The 21,562-nt window shown below is 48.9% G+C and overlaps 3 protein-coding genes across 6 annotated transcripts in view; 2 read left to right on the forward strand and 1 right to left on the reverse strand.

Annotated features, from left to right (window-relative positions):
* Nucleotides 1–4,121, forward strand: part of RAB11FIP1 (RAB11 family interacting protein 1) — a 30,478-nt gene extending 26,357 nt beyond the window's left edge. For all 4 annotated transcript variants that reach the window (XM_077769521.1, XM_077769522.1, XM_077769520.1 and 1 more), the window contains one exon: nucleotides 3,692–4,121. In XM_077769521.1, coding sequence (XP_077625647.1) covers nucleotides 3,692–3,910 — 219 coding nt within the window. In that variant the 3' untranslated portion in view covers nucleotides 3,911–4,121. The remainder of the gene's footprint in view (nucleotides 1–3,691) is intronic.
* A 7,018-nt stretch (nucleotides 4,122–11,139) lies between these two features.
* On the forward strand, nucleotides 11,140–19,384 carry BRF2 (BRF2 general transcription factor IIIB subunit). Its single transcript, XM_077769523.1, has 5 exons — nucleotides 11,140–11,377; nucleotides 15,286–15,753; nucleotides 16,694–16,753; nucleotides 17,223–17,544; nucleotides 18,367–19,384. The coding sequence occupies exons 2-5, from the start codon at nucleotides 15,600–15,602 to the stop codon at nucleotides 19,094–19,096; spliced, it is 1,266 nt and encodes a 421-aa protein (XP_077625649.1). The 5' UTR covers nucleotides 11,140–11,377; nucleotides 15,286–15,599; the 3' UTR covers nucleotides 19,097–19,384.
* Nucleotides 19,385–19,659: 275 nt separating this feature from the next.
* Nucleotides 19,660–21,562, reverse strand: part of ADGRA2 (adhesion G protein-coupled receptor A2) — a 40,478-nt gene continuing 38,575 nt past the window's right edge. The window contains 1 exon segment of the mRNA XM_077769524.1: nucleotides 19,660–21,562. This exon segment is cut by the window's right edge and continues 15 nt beyond it. Within this exon segment, the coding sequence (XP_077625650.1) occupies nucleotides 21,322–21,562 (241 nt within the window). The 3' untranslated portion in view covers nucleotides 19,660–21,321.

Here is a 21,562-nt window from a genome sequence, read left to right on the forward strand (position 1 = left end):
TTGAAGATACATCATTATTACAACTATGGGAGGGAGGATCCAAGGTAAAAATCCTGGGAGGAAATATGTGGCAATGAATTAACGGATATTTTCTTTGTACCTCTTCTCGCCATGGCTGATGCTCACTTTCTGTAATGCTGGATTGTTTTGTAATTTTTTTAAATCGTCACATGTCTAGGACCGTGTAATGATTTCAAAGTCTTACATACTTTACCCTTTGGATTATGAAATCCAAACTGAATAGCTGTTTCACAGTCTGTAAGGTATGAAATATGCATGCTTTTTCAGTCCTGTGCATCATATTTTAGGAAACATTATAAATATATGATCAAAGATTTCTGCTCACTTTTTTTAAATTGTTTTTTAATTTATTTCTGAGAGAGAGAGACAGCATGAGCAGGGGAGGGTCAGAACGAGAGGGAGACACAGAATCAGAAGCAGGCTCCAGGCTCTGAGCTAGCTGTCAGCACAGAGCCTGACGTGGGGCTCGAACCCACGAACCGTGAGATCATTACCTGAGCCGAAGTCGGACGCTTAACCGACTGAGCTACCCAGGCGCCCCTGCTCAGGCACTTTAATAAAAATGTTATGTATAATTGTGAAAACAGAAAACAAACTAAATATCCAGCAATAGAGAGATGGGTAAAATATAATGAAATTTTAAGCATCCATTAAAACGATTTTTGCTCAAATTTAATGATGGGGAAATGCCCACAAAATAATCATTTTGAAATGCATTTAAACCATATTCTGCATGATGCTCAAAGTTGGAAAACTTACTACAAAGAACCCCAGGAAAAAATAGGAGGCCCAAATGTGATGTGCTGGAGTTACAAGCAATAATTTTTTCCCTCTTCTGTATTTGAGATTTTCCATTATGAGGGAATATTCCCTTTCAAGTGAAAAACAGAATTCTGTTATTTGGGGGGAAAATTAATTTTAATTCATGTCCAAAGTCTAGTTGACTGGTCACTCCCATCTCTGAAGTCCGTCAGCATCTCCTGTGTGGCATTGGGCTCTTGGCTGTCCAGCTCTCTGGACCCTGAGCCCCCCAGCCACGCTGGGGGCGTGGTCTCTACGCTGGAGGAGCTCCTACCTGCCCCTCCCTCCAAGGGGCAGCTTCTTCATATTTCTGTCTCACAAACGTGAGATGATCTAAAATCCCTTGAGGACATATTCTTGGCTATTGTTTCCAAAGAGCACTTTTTTTCTTGATAGGATATGTCAATAGACATGCAACTAGTTTTTTAAGAATTGTGATTTTTAAACACCTGGGCAGCTCAGTCGATGGAGTGCTTGACTTTGGCTCAAGTCACGATCTTACAGTTCATGAGTTTGAGCCTCGCACCAGGCTTGCTTCTGTCAGTGCAGAGCCCACTTCGGATCCTCTGTCCCCTTGGCTCCCTGTCCACCCACTGAACTCTTCCTCTGAAAAATAAAGAAGTATTAAAAAAATAGTGGTAAAATAAACATAACATAAAACCATCTTAAGCATTTAAATTTTTTAAAAATTATTTTTAAAAATTCAACAGTAACTGACATATAGTATTATGTTAGCTTCAGGTGTACAGTTTGGTGATTCAACAACTCTATACATCACCGAGTGCTCATTGTGATAAGTGTCCTCTCAATCCCCTTCACCCATGTCACCCATACTCCCGTCTGCCTCCCCTCTGGTAACCACCAGTTCTCTATGTTGATGAGTCTGGGGTTTTTGGTCTCTTTGTTTGTTTGTTTGTTCTGTTTCTTAAATTCCAAAAATGAGTGAAATCAATTTGTCTTTCTCTGACTTATTTTGCTTAACGGTATACACTCTAGATCCATCCGTGTTGTTGCAAATGGTAAAGTTTTGTTCTTTTTATGGTTGAATAATATTCCACTGTATATGTATACCACATCTTTTTTTACTCATTTGTCTATTGAGGACACTTGGGCTACTTCCATAGTTAGTCTGTTGTAAACCATGCTGCAGTAAACATGGGGGATGCATATATCTTTTCAAATTAGTGTTTTTGTACTCTTTGGGTAAATGCTAGTGCTGGAATTACTGGATCACTTCTATTTTTAATTTTTGAAGGAACCTCCGTACTATTTTCCACAGTGGCTGTACCAGTTTGCATTCCCACCACAGTGTACGAGGGATCTTAAGCACATTTAAGCGTTCAGATCGGTAGAGCTAAGTACAGTCACATTGCACAGCCACTCTCCGGAATTCTTTTCCAGACAGACACGCAACATTCTGGCTGAAGCCTGTTTTGGAATTACAAATAGAACAGTTGAGGTCCAGAGGGATGTATGCCTCCAACAAGGTAAAAAACAAAAACAAGGAAAGGATTAAGGGAGAAGTAGTTTTTTGAAAGGTAGTCCAACATCTCACCTGTTTCTGTGCGGCCCGTGGTGGGTGAAAACACGCTCTGCGTGTGGAAATGTGAGTGTGGGCTTCTGAGCCAGTGGTACAAACACGAGATAGGAAGGGTGGGATTCCTCCCCGATTTCTGGCTAGTGTGTAGGCAGCTTACGTCACGGGACTGAACAGGGCCGTCTATATGTTGGTGTCAGAGTGAATGATGATTCTCCTTATTTATTTATTAGACTATATTGTGAATTTATTTACTTATTTATTTTGAGGGGGAGAGAGCGAGCAAGCAGGGAAGGAGCAGAGAGAGAGAGAGAGACAGGATACCAAGCAGGCTCTGTGCTGCCAGTGCAGAACTTGATACGGGGCTCGAACCCACGAACCGTGAGACCGGAGCCAAAAGCAAGGGTCGGACGTTTAACCAACTGAGCCTCCCACCCAGGCGCCCCATGAGGATTCTCCTCTTGACTTAGCTTCTCGTGGAAGGCTGTCTCTTAACCTTCCTAAGTGAGATTGTTTGACCCTCAGGGTGCTGAAACTGATTACTGCCGAGTTCTGCAGGCAAAATTGTCAAGAGGTGGCTCTAGGAATTTGTTTCTTTAAACTTCTAAATCCCCTGAGCTGCAAATTTCAGGAGAAGTTAAATTGTGCCCCACACAGCTGGAGGCTTGGTATGGTTAGGTACTTTTTATTCAATCCTTAAATACTGTTCCCTCACCATTTGGGCCTGGTCACTTAGCAGTTGGACTCCAGTCATCCCCGGTATTCACAGATCTAGAATTATTACATTTATTTATTTATTTATTTTAATTTTTGAGACAGAGAGAGAGAGAGACAAAGCATGGGCGGAGGAGGGGCAGAGAGAGGGAGACCCAGAATCTGAAGCAGGATCCAGGCTCTGAGCTGTCAACACAGACCCCGATGCGGGGCTCGAATGCAAGAGCTGTGAGATCATGACCTGAGCCGAAGTCGGACGTTCAACCAACTGAGCCGCCCAGGCGCTCCCCAATTATTCCATTTCTTAAAACCTCAAACCTAGAGTCCAGTCCAGGGGTTTGTAGCCTCTGAGCCAAGAATGGTTTTTGGCATTTTTAAAAGGTTATAAAACAAGAAAAAACCAGCAAAACGATGAAGAATTAACAGGCAACAAAGGCCTATGTGGCCTGCAAAGCCTGAAATATTTACTCCCTCATCCCCTACAGAACACTTCGTCAACAGCTGGTTTTCCACCAGCTACCGGGAGACTCAGACAGCTCAGAACATCTTCCTCTTTTGTATTTCTTCTAGATATTTGACTTCTTTGCTGACTTTCCCACTTTTTTCCTCCCTCTAAAGAAATACAAGCCGTCGGACCCGGCCTTTGCTTATGCACAGCTAACCCACGATGAGCTGATCCAGCTGGTCCTCAAACAGAAGGAGACGATAAGCAAGAAGGAGTTTCAGGTCCGCGAGCTGGAAGACTACATTGACAACCTGCTGGTCAGGGTCATGGAAGAAACCCCCAACATCCTCCGAATCCCGGCGCAGGTGGGCAAGAAGGCGGGAAAGATGTGAATCAGCCGACGGCACCGAGACTTCTTTGGGAGTGTGTTTCCACCCGCTCCCGAGGTCAAGGACTCGGATGCCTGATAACCAGCCCTCAGGCTCGAAATCACCATCTGTCTCCCTCGCGTGTTATCTGGCAAGAGTCCGTTCTACCAGTTGAAACCAGGTTAATGATTACAATGGATCTTTTACTGTACATTCCCAGGGCTTTAATTTTAAATGCCACCGTGCCTTTGACTATACTGTAAATATTTTACACTCTGATTGGAGACATGGTCGTAAGATCTCCTGGCCCAGAGATTCACGTGGCACAGGGTATATTCATGTATTTAACATTGGGACGGTTTTCTTTCTTCGATACTGAAATCTGAAAATACGTACCCCCCCCCCCCCTGCGCNAGAAGGACCCTGTGGTTGGTGTTGTGTTACACACACTTGCTTGGCTTTTGAGTAGCTCAGGGTGGCTTTTTGGCACTAGATTTTGGTATCTTCCAGGCTGCTTCGACTGGGTCTTGTTGATTTGACTGGAGCAGGGGAGTTTAGTGCCTTGTAGATTTTGGACAAGCTGCTTTTTCTAAACATCAGCTACCATTACTCTCTCGCCTTAAAATGTCCTCCTTATCAATCCGTAGGGCCTATCCGTAGAGACATGAGAAGCAGAATAAGGAATTAGAGAGTCACTTTGCACTCGCCTAATGGGGTTGGTCAAAGTCTCATGATAGCCGGGTTCCTGCCGGCTGCAGTGGCCTAGTCAGTGCCTTGATAAGGGCTCGAATGACCCATGCACTTGCTAAAGTGGTTCCGCCACATACGGAATGATTTTAGTGGGGTTCATTTGGCCTCTGCTTTTTCCACTGATCTCCTTGGCGACACTTCCTGGCATATTTCCCCCGCCTTATTATACAATTATGAAGAGCAAGAAGGTAACACTTAGTTTGGGTTTGCTGTATTTTTAAATCTAGGAGAATACCCATATATTTTTTAAACTGGGACATGTCTTCACTAATAGCACCCAGTTCCGGTCCTTCAGGTAGTTTCATTGGTTCGGAACCAAATACTGGAATTAGAATATTTCTGTGTTGGTCGGTTTTCTCTAGTGGTTGTGACAAGATCTTAGCAAATCTTGACCTCTCTCCTGGGGGAAGAATGCCGCCGGCTAGCGTGGTGGGCGGGGCTGAAGGATCGGGTCAGGATCACTTGTCTGTCTGTCCTTATTCTATGGTGGTTAAGAGGCATCGTGATTTTGGCAGCAGAACCTGTTTTTAGGATCGTGTTTGCTGCAACGTCAGTTATATCGGAGCACTTTAATCTGAAGGATGATACTGTAACGTGATTTCTCGAATTAGCTTTTAATGATCGTTAGCTATTTTATTTAATACTCTCACAATCGTGGGGACCACTGTAAGCCTCTCAGATGCCTTGTATTTTTGTAGTGCTATGAAAGTTATTTACGTACCGATAAAAAGAACCATATATTCCACTTGAACTCTGAAAATGTATATATTTGTTCTGCAATATATTTTTTACTTATAAATGTATTTTGACTGTGATAACCCAAGTGTACTGGGGCAGGTGTGGCCTGAATGATTCCTCCTTGGAAGGGCTGGTGTGGAGACCTGTGTTGTTCACGAGAGGTCTGGAGATCGTCTGCTGCTAGGACCTTGGGTACATAACTAACTAGGTCAGTGTTTGAGAGGGACGTTTGGGTGGAGGGGTGAATCCCTGTGCTCTGAAATACCACTTGGGAATGCTGGAGAATGAAGGACAACTTACTTCAGGGGTGTCTGGCTTCGACCACTGCTGGGAAAAAACCTCAATTCATAGCATTCCTGCACCTCTCAAAGTAGATCTCCTGGAGGTCATTAGTTAATGACTGTCCTCAAGGACCCTACTTTGGGGGAGAATTTATCTGGGAAGAATTTTAGTCTGCTCTGAGCCATTAGCAGGGGTCGATGAATCGGAGCGTTGATGCCGCTCTGACTGGCTCGGGTCGGGGGGCACACACCCATGCACACAAAGAGACTTGGGACCCGCCTCTGGCTGCTGTAAACACTCACCCCGTGGAAGGAGCTGGGAGAAAGCTGTGTTCTGGAGCAGCCCTCCTCCTCCTGGCCTTGCCCGGCTGCCTCCAGAAAGAACAGTCAGGACTTCAGGGAAGCATCCGACCAAATACCAAACACCTTGCAGTGAACTTCAGTTAGAGGTCAGACTCCTGAAAAAATGTCAGTCCTTTGCCCGACTACTTGCTCTCATCTCACTGCTCGGACCTTGACAGGTTTCGTGGCCTCTGTTTTACTCTCCTGTGTGTTAACCACCTCAGGGTAGGAGAATGGAGGGGCAAGAAAGTCCACCCTTTGCCGCTCCTGAGGGGGAGGTGTGTGCACGGATGGGGTGTACGTGTGCGGTTTCCGGCTTTGCTAACAGCGGGCGCTCAAAAGGGCAGAGAGGAGGGGAGATCCACAACACTCAGCCCCTTGCTGTGTTGAAGGCCAGAGGCAACCTAACATTAAATTAGGCAGGACCTTCCCTCCCTGGGTCCTTTTCCCCGCTTGACCTTTTTATTTTCTTTCTGAGAACTACTAATTAATGATCCCTCAAGGCTGAAAGATTAACTGCCTTAGGTGGAGAACTTAACCTACTGCTTTCTCAGGATCTACTATGTGAGCTACTAATTTTGACCTCTTCCTCCCCCTGATTGAAGGATGGCGCTGCATTTTTGGATTATAAACCTGTTTCCTGCCTTGTTACTTCAGGAGTTTTTAATTTCTCTGGTTTTGTTTTTAAGAAGTAACCTAAAATTTCTACAACACTAAATAAAATGTACTACCTTCCAAAGATTTGTGTCTGTACTTTTGTGTGGGTGCAATGAAACTGTCTTCCGTCTTCCAGAAAACCTCTCTTGGGGGGTGACCGGTGTTTCTCACCCCAGGAGGGTCTCACACCTGGATTCCCGCCGCTTTCACGTGGCCTGGTGCCCAGAGGTCCCAGTGCCCTTCTTCCTGCAGAGGATGGGACATCTCTGACCCCTTCCCTACGACACGCCCCTCATCTTGGCCTGCAGGGACCGTGACATTTACCAGAAGGACATCATTTGAATTTTCTGTCCCCACTATTAAAAGCTACCACCTGTCCCTCAGCGCCGGGCACTTTCGTCTGAGTGTATGAGCAAGGTCCCTTCCTTGATCCCCCCACCCCAAACCCTCACTGATTTGCTAGAGGGTGAAAGCCTCACTGCAGGGACGGGATTTGAATTCACACTGCCCCAGATCCCTGGTGCTGTCAAATTGGTTTATTCATTTCTGAATAGAGGGTTGTAGGGAAGCCCAGGGAATCTCCTGAGTTCAACTCTCCCAGAAGTCTGAGCCTTTCCTGATGAGTGAGAGGTCGGCCTGCCTCCCAACCATAGTCCATGCTCCAAGAGCCCTGACCTCTTGAGAGGGAGGAGAGGCTTTTTTGTGCCCTGTGATAAAAGTCACACTCTGGAGGGACAGGCAGGCAGCACCCTGGGTGGGATGGGGGAGCTCCCCTGAAGGCCTCCCTGGTTACCCCAACTGGTTGTCAGTGGTGGGGCCACCATGTAAAGTGATATGAAAGCAACTGCTCCTAGAACACAGCCCTCTGGGTTTGATTTAAGAAAAAAACCACAAAAACAAAAAGATCTTCTGGAAGGAGAGTCTTAGGGAAGGAAAGTTTCATTATACAAATGACCTGAACTGTTCCCTCTGAGATCCTCCACTTCTTGCTTTTGCAGTTCTCTCTGGTCCCCCCTGCGGCCACCAGACCCAGCCCTCAGGGGCAGGCTGCTGTGTCTTTCAAACCCCAGCCCCAGAGGGACATAACTCTCTCCGTTCTCTGAAGGCTCCTTAGCTTACCTGCTAATAACAAAAAGTTTAAAATAAACAAACCCAGGAAAATGCAGAGAATGATTGTACAATATACGAACAGCATAAAGAGTGAACTTTCCCAAATCCGGGATTCTTTTTTTTTTTTTTTTTTTTTTTTTTCGGAGGANCAGGCGCCCCCCAAATCCGGGATTCTAAAGCTGCAGGAAGTCAAGGCAGCTTGGACCATCGGGGCTTGGTGGTCATCTGCCAGGCGGCTTCAGGTTCCCACCTTGGCTTCTCAGTTGGTGTAAAGCCTCTCCTATTCTGCCTCTGAGGGAGTAGTGTCCTCCTCTCCCCACACTCCCTCATCCACTCACTTGGCCTATAGATTTTTCTAAGTCCTACAGGCTTAATGCCCAGAACAAAAGAAATCCTAAGCTCCTCACCACCAAGAGGTACTAACCACTGTTGTTTTGATTCTTTGTCCTGGCATTTCCCGCCCCGCCCCATACAAATAGATACACTTTATTTCTTTAAGAAATATAATTTGGATTTTCTTTAATTGAGGTGTAGTTGACCTACAATATTATATTTGCTTCAGGTGCACAACCTCGTGATTTGACATTTATATACGTTAGGAAATGATCACCATGGTCCAGCTCTTCCAGTACTCACTAGACTCCTGTTGCATCCTCATGTCTTTAGATGTCTTTATTCACTTTTTTTAAATGTTTATTTTTGAGAGAGAGACAGAGACAGAGACAGAGCATGAGTGGGGGAGGGTCAGAGCAAGGGAGGGAGACACAGAATCCCAAGCAGGCTCCAGGCTCTGAGCTGTCAGCACAGAGCCCGATGCGGGGTTTGAACCACGAACCGTGAGATCATGACCCCCAGCTGAAGTCCAACAGTTAATCGACTGAGCCACCCCAGCACCCTACATACACTTTAAAAAAAAGAAGTGAATGGTGATAAAAAATTTAAAAAATAAAATGAAGATGGGAACACGCAGTACAGTAAGTACGGACTGTTTTGAACATCTCTGCATCCCTTCGGATACTGTTCTGCAACAAGGACAGATCGTGATTCTGGGGGAGAACGTGCCCCAGCTAACTACCCCCCCCCCGAAACGCACGCCCATGCACACAAAAGAACCGTGGGGGCTGCAGACACAAACCAGTTTACTTCCGTCTCCGCTTATCATCGCGGCCGCCTCTGGACCAGAATAAGCACTTGCTGGGGAAGCACCCCGCCCCCACCTCCCATGGAAACCAGTCATTTACGGGGTGTGGTTCTGACTCTTTAACCACGACCCAGACATCAGCAGCATAGGCTGCTTGAACCCAATGTCCATGAGCAAATGGATTCAGTTCCCGAAGCTTCTCTTCAGGTGTTCTCTTTGGGGGTCTGCCATCTAGCCCTCGGGGGAAGCCAGGAGCTTTCACTTCACATTCACAACAGGCTTCCTTAGCCCTGCGGATCTCTCGACAGTTTTACACACAAGCCTGTATCCGAGCCCTGGAAATAGTCCCGTCGATAAGCCCTCAGAGGAGAGAGAAAGCTGTTGCCCCTACACGTCAAGTGCCCTCCAGGCTGAGCTTTGACTGCAGAAGCATTGTTGCATTAAGCCTTTGCATTCTTACTAGTCACGATGTACTGACAGGTACTATTTCTAATTCTCATCAAGGTAGATAATATCTCCATCAAGCAGATGAGGAAAGAGAGTCCCAGGCATGGGGAGAATTGTAGTCCCCCCAGGGTGGCACAGTGAGTAGTTAAGAACAGATTTTGGGGCACCTGGGTGGCTCAGTTGGTTCAGCGTCCAACTCTTGATTTCAGCTCAGGTCATGATCTCCGGTCTGTGGGATCCAGCCCCGCATCGGGCTCTGCACTAACAGCACGGACCCTGCTTGGGATTCTCTCTCTCTCTGCCCCTCCCTCAGACTCTCTCTCAAAACTAAATAAATATACTTGAAAGAAAAAGTTAAAAAAAAAAACAAACAAACAACCAGCTTTGAACTCCTCGTCCATTTGACCTGGAGGTCTAAACAGGGTCAGTAAATATGGGCTGCCTCTTGTTTTTATGCAGCCCTCGAAGCAAGATGATCTTTGCCTTTTTAAAAAAAATTTTTTTAATGTTTTATTTATTTCTAGGAGAGAGAGAGAGACAGCGTGAGCAGGGGAGGGTCAGAGAGAGAGGGAGTCACAGACTCCGAAACAGGCTCCAGGCTCTGAGCTGGCAGTCAGCACAGAGCCCGACGCGGGGCTCGAACCCACGAACCGCGAGATCATGACCTAAGCGAAAGTCGGACGCTTAACTGACTAAGCCACCCAGGCGCTCCTGCCTTTTTTTTGTTTTTAAACATAAAATGAATAAGTCTGGAGATCTAATGTATAGCGTGATGGGCATGGTCAATGACACCACACCGAATACTGAAATTCTTGCCATTATTTAACAACAACAAAAAAAATCAAAATAACAGTATTTCATGACACGTGAAAATTACATGAAATTCAGAAGTCAGTGTCCACAAAGTTTCACTGGAATACAGCCATGCTCATTTGTTCACATAGTTGTCTATGCTGTTTGCACGTTATAAAAGCATGCTTGAGGAGCTGTAACAGAGATCCTATCATCTGCCAAACCTAAATATTTGCTATCTGGCCCTTTACAGAAAGTTTGCTAACCCCTAGTCTGGGATCACTGTGAGAGCCAAGGAGATAATGTTCTCATTCTCTTGGGATCCTGGAGGATTGGAGCAGGCAGGGAAGATGGTGTGACTCAGTTCCCCCTCAAGATGGGGCCAGCTATGCCGCAGCCTCCCTGAGAAGGAAAGTTCCAGGTAAGGAAGCTGACTGGCACTCACGCTCTCAGTCCATGCAGCGAGTGGTGGCCTCTGACCGCCTTCTTAGGGTTATCAGATGCCTTTGTTCCTAGGAGTTCAAGAAACTAAACACATTAGTCCTCGGTCCAAGAAAGGCAAAGTGCGTAGTGGGGATGGAATAAACGATGCAAAAGGGGAAAGCGGATATGAGCAAAGGAAGTTAGCTGGCACCAGGACTTAGGTGGTTCATGCTATACGCCATAGCAGTGCCACCGTGAGTGGTAGAGAATGAGTATCCGCTGAAGAGTTGAGGCGATGGCAAGGAAATCCAGTCAGAAAGACTCGTCAGCCTGAGCCAGCTGCCAGGCTTAGTGTGACTGGAGAGCGTGTCCTCAGGGCTCAGAGTGAAACTGGCTTAGAGTGATAATGTTTCAGTCAACTGAGCTGGGAGGAGCCCAGGGGTGAGGCCAGATTAAGGACCAGAGGCCACCCAGCTCTCCCTGGCTACTTCTAGATCAGAATCTCTTGCCTCAGAGAAGCTTAGGCTCTCTGTTGCTTCTGTCAGGCCCACCTGGGACAGGTGTTCACAGGAGCTGACTAGCTCCTCACTGAATGCCAGCCCTCAGTGCAGACGATGCCCCCTGGACACAGGGACGACAAAGCCACGTCACTCCCACAAAGATTTGCAATCGAAGGGAGAGCCAGACAAGCAACCAACTGGTAGAATAACACACATCTGACTAAGGAGGACTCGTGAGAGCTTCCTTCAGATCCCCGAGCATCAGTGTCTTCCTCTTCCCTCTCCTCCCTGGAAAGAACTGTGGCTTAAAGTAAGTATTTCATATCTGGACCATGGCTGGGCAGCCTTTCCAAGAGCCTCTGCTCCCCAACAGTCACTCCTCCCCAACAGCCTCCCTTCCCCATCAGCCTCCCCTCCCCAACAGCCCCCCTTCCCCCAACAGTCTCCCTTCCCCAANAGCCTCCCCTCCCCATCATCCTCCCCCCCATCAGCCTCCCCTCCCCAGTAGCCTCCCCTCCCCAGCAGCTTCCCCTCCCCAGTAGCTTTCTACTGGAATCCAGCATATTCTGGGCACTCGACATTCTAGAAGCCTATGTGCCAGGCACCATGTGGGCACTGGTTATGCAGAGATAAGAAACATGGTTCCAGTTTCACAGGCCGGTGGAGGGGCGTGGGGGAGAGGGGTTTGAGGAGCATCTCGTAAACAGATCATCAGTATCACTGAATGATGGTAGCTCTTAGAAGAGTCGATAGCAGCAGGAAGGGCAGCACTAAGATGTTGCTTAGGTCCTAATTTCCAGAGAAAGACAAATAAATTGACTTCTTCCCGAGAAAGTGGAGAACCCCAGACTTACAAGCCTTAAAAAAATTTTTTTTGTAAATTTTAAGTACAATCTAACCCCCAACGTGGAGCCCAAACTCAGGACCCCAAGAGTTGTATCCTCTACCGACTGAGCCAGCCAGGAACCCCTGGACTTTCAAGTCTTACTAGAGTGCGCCATCTTCTGGTCTGGGTCGTGACCACCTCCCAGCCTGTTTGAGGGCCAGGCCCTTTGGGTATCACACACTTGTGACTGGAAAAGAAAATCACTCCTCTACCCCTTAGAGGTGTTGGTTGGAGGATCTTAAAACCACTCTTCCACTTTACTAAGAGTAATGTTGGGAAAAGGAGAACTTGAAGGCTTCTTTCATGGGTAAAAGAATCTAGTAACATCCCACTTAAAAAAAAAATGTTAGGTTTAAGATCTGCACAAAATTGGGGGTGAGAGGAGTCTGATGCTGTTCTGAATGGTAATGTAAATAACCACGTCTGATGCAATTATGTTGCTTTTAGGAACATATTTCTTTACCCCAATAGGGATGTCGACTGTATTGTCTAAAACTAATGGATGTCTCTGCGGGGTGCTGTGTGCACAAGCATGCGAGTCTGTCTCAGCCAGAAATAAATCCTATCACATATCTTGCACTCGTGGGCAAGTCTAAAATAGAGAAGACTTTGAATGCCAGTGCCCACGCAAAGCTATTGTGCTGAAGCCCCCTTGTGGTGTGGGGCTAGAGTGAGTGATTCAAATGTAAGGGAATGAACTGTTGGGGATTATTGCATCTCAGGTTGGGGGGAGGGGGTAAATGCTCCAGTGTGATGAAGTGCTATGGTCATAGGTGGCACTTCTCTATAAAGAAGAGGTTCTCATGGTCTGAGAAAGCAATCTCTTGCAGATGGGGTGGTGTATTTAAGTCTGGACATCAAGGAAAGAAACTGGAAAAGAAGGAGCTGACAGTTTTTGAAGGCATTTTGGTTTGGTTGTTTTTTAAATTCAGTTCTTATTATTAATTTCTTCTGAGAGAGATAGAGTCAGCAGGGGAGGGGCAGAAGGAGGGGTAGAGTCCACAGGTGTGGGGGCCCAACACAGGCTCCATTTCACCATCATGAGATCATGACCTGAGCCAAAATCAAGAGTCAGAGGCTAGGGGCGCCTGGGTGGCTTAGTCGGTTAAGCGTCCGACTTCCGCTTAGGTCATGATCTCGCGGTTCGTGGGTTCGAGCCCCGCGTCGGGCTCTGTGCTGACTGCCAGCTCAGAGCCTGGAGCCTGTTTCAGAGTCTGTGTCTCCCTCTCTCTCTGACCCTCCCCTGCTCACGCTGTCTCTCTCTCTCCTACAAATAAATAAAACATTAAAAAAAATTAAAAAAAATTAAAAAAAAAAAAAAAAAGAGTCAGAGGCTCAACCAATTGAGCCACCCAGGCGCCCCTGGTTTGATTGCTTTTTAAATGTTTACCTCTTGAATTGCGAGGAGAGTCTTACAAAATTTCCCATTTTACAATTATGCTTTTCATTTATGTTACAATCTCCTTAAGTTCCTCCACCCTTCAGCAAGGTGCATGAACGGTCTCATGATACTGGTGTGGAAAACGAGAAAATCGAAGTCTGGCTGCTTTGTGCTCACAGGTCAACTGATGACTAGTCAGTGGGAGAGAATGTTACTGGCCCACAGAGATCCAAGGTGTGGGAAACTCTGTTGTGCAGAAGTGGGGGGGGGGTTACAGAACAGCTGTGAGCAGAGGGGAGTAACTTGTAAGCCAGAGGGGCCTCTGTTGAACGACAATCCTTGTAAGGCACAGCATCTCTTTCCCAATTTATACTAAAGGTAAGCAACACTTGAAGTAGAGAAAGCTGATGCTTGAGTTATAGATAATATGCGATCTCTGTGTCAGAGATGCCCTTGTTTGCCACTGTGGTCCAGAGAACTCACAGTCTCATTAGGCATACAGAGAATCCTCTGTACCTGACTGCTGATTACAGCTCTTTCAAAAGAACCTAGAGCCCTGTTTCATCAGATCCCTTTCTTTTTTGAGGCTCAAATCCTTTGACATCCCTCTGATACATGGTCTGTGTCATCTGTCTCTTCAGACTAGTAAGCTCCATTTTTCATTTTGAAATCTTTTCATTTCTAGGACGCATACTTTATTATAGTCTTCTAAGGAAGGTAGCTGTATCATATCCTATAACCTGTAACTCATCTCTTATTCCTCAAGGGAGTATCCCAACTTGTTAAGGGGCTGACAAAACATCCATATTCCTCAATTCATTCTGCGCAGGAGCTGTCCAAACATTTTCTGTTCTCAGGGCAAAGTGATGATCTTACCTTTGGCCCCAACTCCCAATGTAAGGCTGAAATTAAGCCCAGAAGAGCTCCTAAAATCTGTTGATGACAGGAGCCTAGCTCTCCATTGTCAGCCTTAGAAACAGATTCTCCACCCACACTTTAGGCACTTGCTGTGATGATTCCCATCTGCTTTCTAAGAGTCATATGAACAGACTTCGGTGGTCCTTGTGATTTAACTCAACTTTATTTTTCGGACACAACTGATTAAACCTTTCAAGCATTAAAATCTTTATTCTTAATGAGCATGATCAGGTGACTCTCTTTTGGCGAATTTTAATTTATATTCAAACATAACATACATAATTTTAAATTTGTAAGCTTGGTTTCTGTGATAGCATCACTAGAGGCACAATTTTGCTCAAGAGCTTTTGAGCTATACTGTACCAAGCTAGGAACTCTGGAGCAGAATCTCAGTGTATCTTAAGGCTCAGCTTTTAAAAACATCTACATCCGCTTGAACTCTCCAGTTTTGCCCAAAGCATCATCACTCCATATTCTTTCACTCTCAACTCCCTTAGATATTCCTTGCCTAGTCTCTGAAAGCATTTGAGTTTGCTACTCTAGATTGAAACAATTTTTAAAAAATGTTTGTGTGTGTGTGAGAGAGAGAAAGAGAGTGAGCGAGCGAGAGCGAGCACTTGAGCAGGGGAGGGGCAGAGAGAGACAGAGACACAGAATCTGAAGCAGGCTCCAGGCCCTGAGCTGTCAGCACAGACCCCGATGTGGGGCTCGGTGAGATCATGACCTGGGCAGAAGTTGGACGCTTAACTGACTGAGACACCCTAGTGCCCCTTGACACTCTGGATTTTAATTCATTTCCCTCACTCTGTGGTTGAGAAAACTAGACCGCAGAGAGAGGAAACAACTTGCCTGGGAAAGCTACTCTGGAGAGTAGAACATAATTTCCTGCTTTCTCTGCAAACTTTATACTATGGCCAAAATCAACATTTGTTACCAAAGAATAACAGAGAATCTACAATTCCCCCAGCATTTCAGAAATTAGAGTTCTTTGGGAATGACAACAACTTCTTGCCTGTTATGTGTGTCCACACAGGAAGAAATTTCACCTAAATTCAACCCCCTAGTCTGGCCCACCTCAAACTGACCACAGACGCCTGGAAAGGCGAAGACGCGGTACACCAGGAACCTCCTCTCCTAGCTCACGTTTCTACCCGAGCCTCCAGAGACCCGGACCGGAAGTGGCGCGCCGCCGGCGTACAGAACTACCTATGTAAACCGCTTTTGCTCTGGCCGGAAGAGAAAGGTGCAGCGCTTGGAAGGCTCCCCTCCTAGTTCCGGTTTCTGCGCTGTTGCCGTTGCAGATGAAGGAATGGATAGCTGAAAGCGTCCGAGACTCTGGTTTGTGACATGCCGGGCGGAGGCCACTGCCCCGATTGCGGCTCCACCGAGCTCGTGGAAGACTCTCACTATTCTCAGAGCCAGCTGGTGTGCTCAGACTGTGGCTGCGTGGTCACCGAGGGAGTCCTTACTACCACCTTCAGCGACGAGGGCAACCTCCGAGGTATCTGTGCCGGCCTTTCCAGGGCCGTGGGTATAGCCTGGGGTGGTGGAGGGATTGACATCGATTCCTCTTCCTGTCGCGTCCCCTCGATGTCATGTGTACACTTAACTACGGGAGAAAGTGACCTGAAGTGAAAGAGTGGGCTGCAGGAGGTCAAGGACTGCCATTCCGCTGTGTTTTTCTAGCACCTGGTAGGGTATCCGGCATATTTAGGTCTAATAAACGTCGACCAAATGACACAAAGAGAGAAACGAAGTTTCACCCAGTTTACCTAGTCCGAGTGTGATGGAAGGATTGTGGGTCAATTCTTTACAAATACGGACAAAATATTAGCCAAAAGTAGCCTTTCGCACGAATTGACAAACATCTTTTTTTGTTTGTTTGGTTTGTTTTGTTTTCTGAGTCCCTGACCAGTGCAGCCCTCAAAATAAGCAAGCAGGAAAATTGCCTGGATTGGATATACAGGAAGGATGGCTGCAAATGTGGAAAACGTGAAGCCACTTTAGTGCAGTCTCTGTATTTGCTACTGCTTGTGAACATAGAAACCCGGATGGACTTTTATTTATTTTATTTTTAAATTTTTAAAAATGTTTTTAATTTATTTGTGAGAGTCAGAGAGAGACAGCGCGAGCAGTGGAGGGTCAGAGAGACAGGGAGACACAAAATTCGAAGACAGGCTCCAGGATCTGAGCTGGCTGTCAGCACAGAGCCTGACGCGGGGCTCGAACCCACTAACTGTGAGATCATGACCTGAGCCGAAGTTGGACGCTTAACCGACTGAGCCACCCAGGCGCCCCTATTCTTAAATTTTTTAAGGTTTATTTATTTCTGAGAGAGTGGCAGAGTTTAGTGGGGGAGGGGCAGAGAGAGAGGGAGACACAGAATCCGAAGCAGGCTCCAGGCTCCGAGCTGTCAGCNTTTGTTTTCTCGTATCTTACAGAAGTAACATACTCCCGAAGCACAGGGGAAAACGATCAAGTTAGCCGCAGCCAGCAACGAGGTGAGAATCAACCTTTCATGATACAGTGGCCTTAACGAAAACTCAGTTCTGATGGTCTGACCCATCCTGTTGCTTTTCTTGTTTTCAGCATTACTGTGTGGAGTAGAGTAGAGTAGAAGAGAGTGGTAGTCAGAGATAAAGAATGGAGATGGTTCTAAGAGAGGTAGCAATTCAGTATACAGTTTAGATTTGTTAGGGGTATGCATGTTAGAGGTTGGTTCAAGCATCCCAGACCACACTTTGGCTTGGTTCTGAATCAGACCATCTCCTAAAGAGTGGTGGGTTGGAATGTGACTTCTTTCCCCAGACTTCTTTGTGTCTTTAGAATGACCTCACCAGGTGTCACGTTTGTTATCTTGGAAAAGCATGTTATTTGGGCACCTGGTATGGGAGCGAGCTGGGCAGAAATTGCCAGGAGCTGCCCAGTAGCACCTCTGACCCGTCGAACTCTGGCTGTGGCCTTTCTTAGGGCTCCGCCGCGTGAGAGACCTCTGTCGGGTTCTGCAGCTGCCGTCGACATTCGAGGACACGGCCGTCGCCTACTACCAGCAGGCGTACCGGCACTCTGGGATCCGCGCTGCCAGGCTGCAGAAGAAGGAGGTGCTGGTGGGGTGCTGCGTCTTGATCACCTGCCGACAGCATAACTGGCCCCTGACCATGGGGACCATCTGCACCCTGCTGTATGCAGACTTGGATGTGTTTTCTGGCACCTACATGCAGATAGTGAAGCTCCTGGGCCTGGACGTGCCATCGCTGTGCCTGGCGGACCTGGTGAAGACCTACTGCAGCAGGTACCCGCCTACTGGGAACCCCTGGGATGGCAGGGATCCTTAGACCTGGATCCTTTTACCTCTGGCTCTCGCTTTCTCCCCAAAGCGCATCTAAAGGGATTTGGGAGAGAAATCTATTCTTTCTCCCTCGTGCTCTTGCATTCTCTCTTCCTGATACTTCCTAATAAAGCTAACTCCATTTTACATTTCTCAGCTGCTTGGCATTTCCACATCCCTTTGCCCTCACTGCATCCTAATGACGCAGCCCGCGCAGGTATTAGCCTTGGCCCTGGGCTGCCAAGTTGCGGCTTTCACATTGTGCGTGGCCTGCTTGGCTGTGTACGACCGCCTTGCCTCAGCAGGACCACATCTGCGAGCAGAGGGGACAAGGTGTTAGTGACGGGGCCAGAGGTAGAAGCCACTGCTTTTTTTTTTTTTTTTAATTTTTTTTTTAAGGAGCTGCGTTCTTTTCTTTTTCTTTCTTTTTTCTGAAAAGTAGAGCAGAAGACAAAGGCTACCAGTGTCAAGGTGTGTTGGGTTCGCTTGCTTACTTCCTAGCTGGGGGACTGTGGGCCAGAGTTTTAACTGTAAATTCACGTAACGGGGTGTAGAGGGGATGAAAGGAGAACGTGTGCAAAGCGCTCAGACTGATAAAACTGTTGGACTCCCTCTGCGATCTCCTGCCCTTCACCCGTCTTCTCTCAGCACCTGTGTAAACTCGCTGCCCAGCGGTGACAGAAGGGCTTGCCCACCTGGAGTGGGCGGCTTTTCTTTACTCGGGGAGAGCAGTCTCCCCTCCCCCATGGGCACTGAGACCAGACTCTCTCCTTTTGGTCATTTCAGCTTCAGACTGTTCCAGGCTTCCCCGTCGGTGCCAGCCACATACGTGGAAGACAAAGAGAAGATGCTGTCGCGAACGCTGCAGTTGGTGGAGCTGGCGGACGAGACGTGGCTGGTGACCGGGCGGCACCCCTTGCCGGTCATCACCGCTGCTACGTTCCTGGCTTGGCAGTCGCTGCGGCCAGCGCATCGGCTCACGTGCTCCCTGGCCCGCTTCTGTAAAGTGGCGAACGTGGAGCTGCCCTGCCCCGCGGCCTCCCGCTTGCAGGAGCTGCTGGCCGTGCTGCTGCGGATGGCCGAGCAGCTGGCCTGGCTGCGTGTCCTGCAGCTTGACAAGCGCTCGGTGGTGAAGCACATCGGCGACCTTCTCCAGCACCGCCACACGTTGGTCCGCGAGGCCTTTCGAGAGGGACCGGTGGGGCTGGAAGCCGGGGAGGAGGAGCCGCGGGGACAGTGCGGAGGGCCAGGGCAGGGGAAAGAGGAGGTGGCCAGCGGTTCCTGCGGTTTGCCTGTGGGGAAGCGGCCGGCTAGTCCCGCCCTTCTCCTCCCACCTTGCATGTTGAAGCCCCCAAAGCGGGCCTGCCCCCCACCCCCAGTCTCCACAGTCACCGGAGATGAGAACATATCTGATAGTGAGATCGAGCAGTATTTGCGTACCCCTCAGGAAGTGAAGGACTTCGAAAAAGCTCAGGCTGCAAGACAGGATGCCAGGAGTGTTTCTAACCCTCCCTGATGGGCAGCGGTGGGGGAGGCGGGGTCAGGGGGCACCACCACATTCTCACAGCAGCTTCATGATCAGCCTGTCCTCTCTGGAGAAATCAGCGTGTGTGTGTCCTGAGGTGTTTTCTTGTTTGAGGGAACCAAGGCACTCTGCAGTTACTCGGACCCTGGGTCCTGGAGTAGAGGTTGGGAGCAGTGCAGGGACAGTCGGGTTGGAGGGAACCCCGTCCCTTGGTGCCAGAGAAGTTGCCCCTATTTGTATTACAAGGAAGGACCTTCCTCCCAGGCTGGTTGGGGGGGGGGGGNTGCCTGGTTTGAGATGGGTACAGTGCTGCTGCAGCAGGCCTGCTGGGCCCTCGCTGCTGGTGCGGAGCGGCCGGTGGCATTTCAGGTGGCATCGGCCCTCAGAGGACAGGAACCAGGCACCTCTGGGCCCCGTGACCGCCTGTAGGCACCAATGGGTTCTTGTGTATGTACGGGATCATGAAATCCTCTACCTCATAACAAAAGGACCGTGGGTGGACTGAGGTTATAGCTCAAGGGCTTTGCAAAATTTTAATATATTAAAACAAGAGGCATCTGCTAGAAAACATTCTATTGTATAAAACTCAAGCTTTTAAAAACATGTTTTCTTTGGCACTTTTCATCCCCTCCCTCCCTTTTCCCCAGCGCATTGCAAAAGCTCTCCAGTGCTAAGGCGTCGGCGGGGCGTGTGAACGGCAGCCAGCGTGTGTGGAAGAATAATACGAAGCTTTTTTTTTTTCCTTTTTGTCTAATATTGTCTGTGCAGCAAGCATAAATAACAGGATTCTTCCCAGGGGGTGTGGGTTTTCTCCCCTCCCTTCTGTCTTTTGTGTCTTTTGCCTTAGTGATCAGGCTGCAGTGACATGGACACTGGGAGGGGACTTAGACCAGGTCTTGTTTTCCTGTTCTTCACCAGGCCCACGTTTCCCTTCACTTCCACTGGGTCCAGTAAAATGCTGGTGGTTGCTTTTTAGGTTAGGGGAGAATATGGGTGCTGGTGTTTAAAAGTAGTGAAGGCACAGGCCTCAGGTGAGCTGTGGAGACCCTACCTGATACGTTGGGGGACTCAGCTTGGGACTCTGTGAGGCAGGAAGCCAGTTTAATGTTTGGGAAGTTTCTCCCTAACTTGACCTAGTCACTTCCTGGACTTGTTCTTCCATAGGCCTCAGGGAGGCAGGGAAGTGCTCTTCCTCAGCCCCGGGGTGTCAGGAGGCTGAGATGGGGGATGTGGGTCTTAGAGCAGTAAGCGCTTCTCCAGTACCAACTGCAGCCTTGTGGTGGGGCCCCTCTCCACCCTATAAACAGAGCACTGTTTATAGGGCCAGGCTTAGGGCATGACTGCCTTCAGCTCCATATCTAAGCACTACTGCTCTCTATTTCCCCCAGATCCTTCCCGAGCATCTGGCAGAGTCTGCTGCTCAGGGGTAGGGCCTTAGCTTTGTCGTGAGATGCCACCTCTAGAGCCATGCTGTGTGGTTGGTGGACCGCTCCTGTGGGAAGTGTCCCACTGTCCCTGACTGTGCGCCCTTTCCACCTGCCCCCGCCCCTTTCCCTAGAACTCCGTCTCCAGAATTGCTTTCACAGGGTTCTACCTTCTCTTGCATAGTTTCTCATAAAAGCGGCACCTCTGGGTCCTGGTCACCTGGCTCAACTGCTAGGCTGGCCCCCTAGTTGGCCAAGAGCTGGGTGGGGGAGAGGCCCTGGGATCCAGGCACAGATGGCTGACTTAGAGGAGGGCAGTGAGGAGAGAACCCTGTTCTCAAGCTCCTGTCATCTGTGACCTCCCTCCCAATGAGGCTGATGGCCACTGCGGAGGCAGGGTGGGTAAGCTGCGGGGAGTACCTAAGGAGGAGCCCACCTGGGGGCTCTGCCGGGCAGCCTCCCACTCCACAGCCTGCCGGGACCTCCCCCCGCTACCCTGGACGGCACCGACTTGACTGCCACAACCAGCCTGGGCCGGGGACGGAAATGTATCATGCCTGTGGTCCTGGGATTGTCGCTACCCCCAGAGGGACGGCCTTCTTGGCAGTGGCAGGCCTCCGCCTGTCGTTTTCCGCGGCCTCCAGGACTAAAGCTGGTGTGCCCAGCCACAGCCGTGGGCACCTCTACCTCAAACCCGTTGACGTACCGGTTGACGTCTTTGAGGGCCCCCCCGACAGCCTGGGTGACGGGGCCGCGTGGCCAGTCTGTCCTACAGCGTCGTCCGCCCCCGCCCTAGACGGTGGTCTCGCTCTTCCAGAGGCCCGTCTTCATGCAGGCGCCTCCGGCCGCCTCCGCGCCCGCCATGGTGACGTCGTCGTACTTGGCCCCCTTGGGCGCGCCGTTCAGACTGGTCGCGTTGAGAGGGTACGAGCGGCGCTTGCTCTCCCTCTCCAGCGCGCCGCCCCCGCCGCCCTTGAGGTTGTCGCGACTGGCGCTGCGGCGCTGGCCCGGCCGGCCGGCCTCGGGGAGCGGC

Source organism: Crocuta crocuta, unplaced genomic scaffold (genome assembly GCF_008692635.1).
Source record: "Crocuta crocuta isolate KB4526 unplaced genomic scaffold, BGI_CrCroc_1.0 scaffold698, whole genome shotgun sequence".
NCBI lineage: Eukaryota > Metazoa > Chordata > Mammalia > Carnivora > Hyaenidae > Crocuta > Crocuta crocuta.

What these genes read in the sequence shown, in the direction of transcription:
- BRF2 (XM_077769523.1), top strand. Translation starts at nt 15,600, where the DNA reads ATGCCGGGCGGAGGCCACTGCCCCGATTGCGGCTCCACCGAGCTCGTG. An exon ending in CGACGAGGGCAACCTCCGAG is followed by an intron (nt 15,754 to 16,693) that starts GTATCTGTGCCG and finishes CGTATCTTACAG; the next exon opens with AAGTAACATACTCCCGAAGC. An exon ending in GTGAAGACCTACTGCAGCAG is followed by an intron (nt 17,545 to 18,366) that starts GTACCCGCCTAC and finishes TGGTCATTTCAG; the next exon opens with CTTCAGACTGTTCCAGGCTT.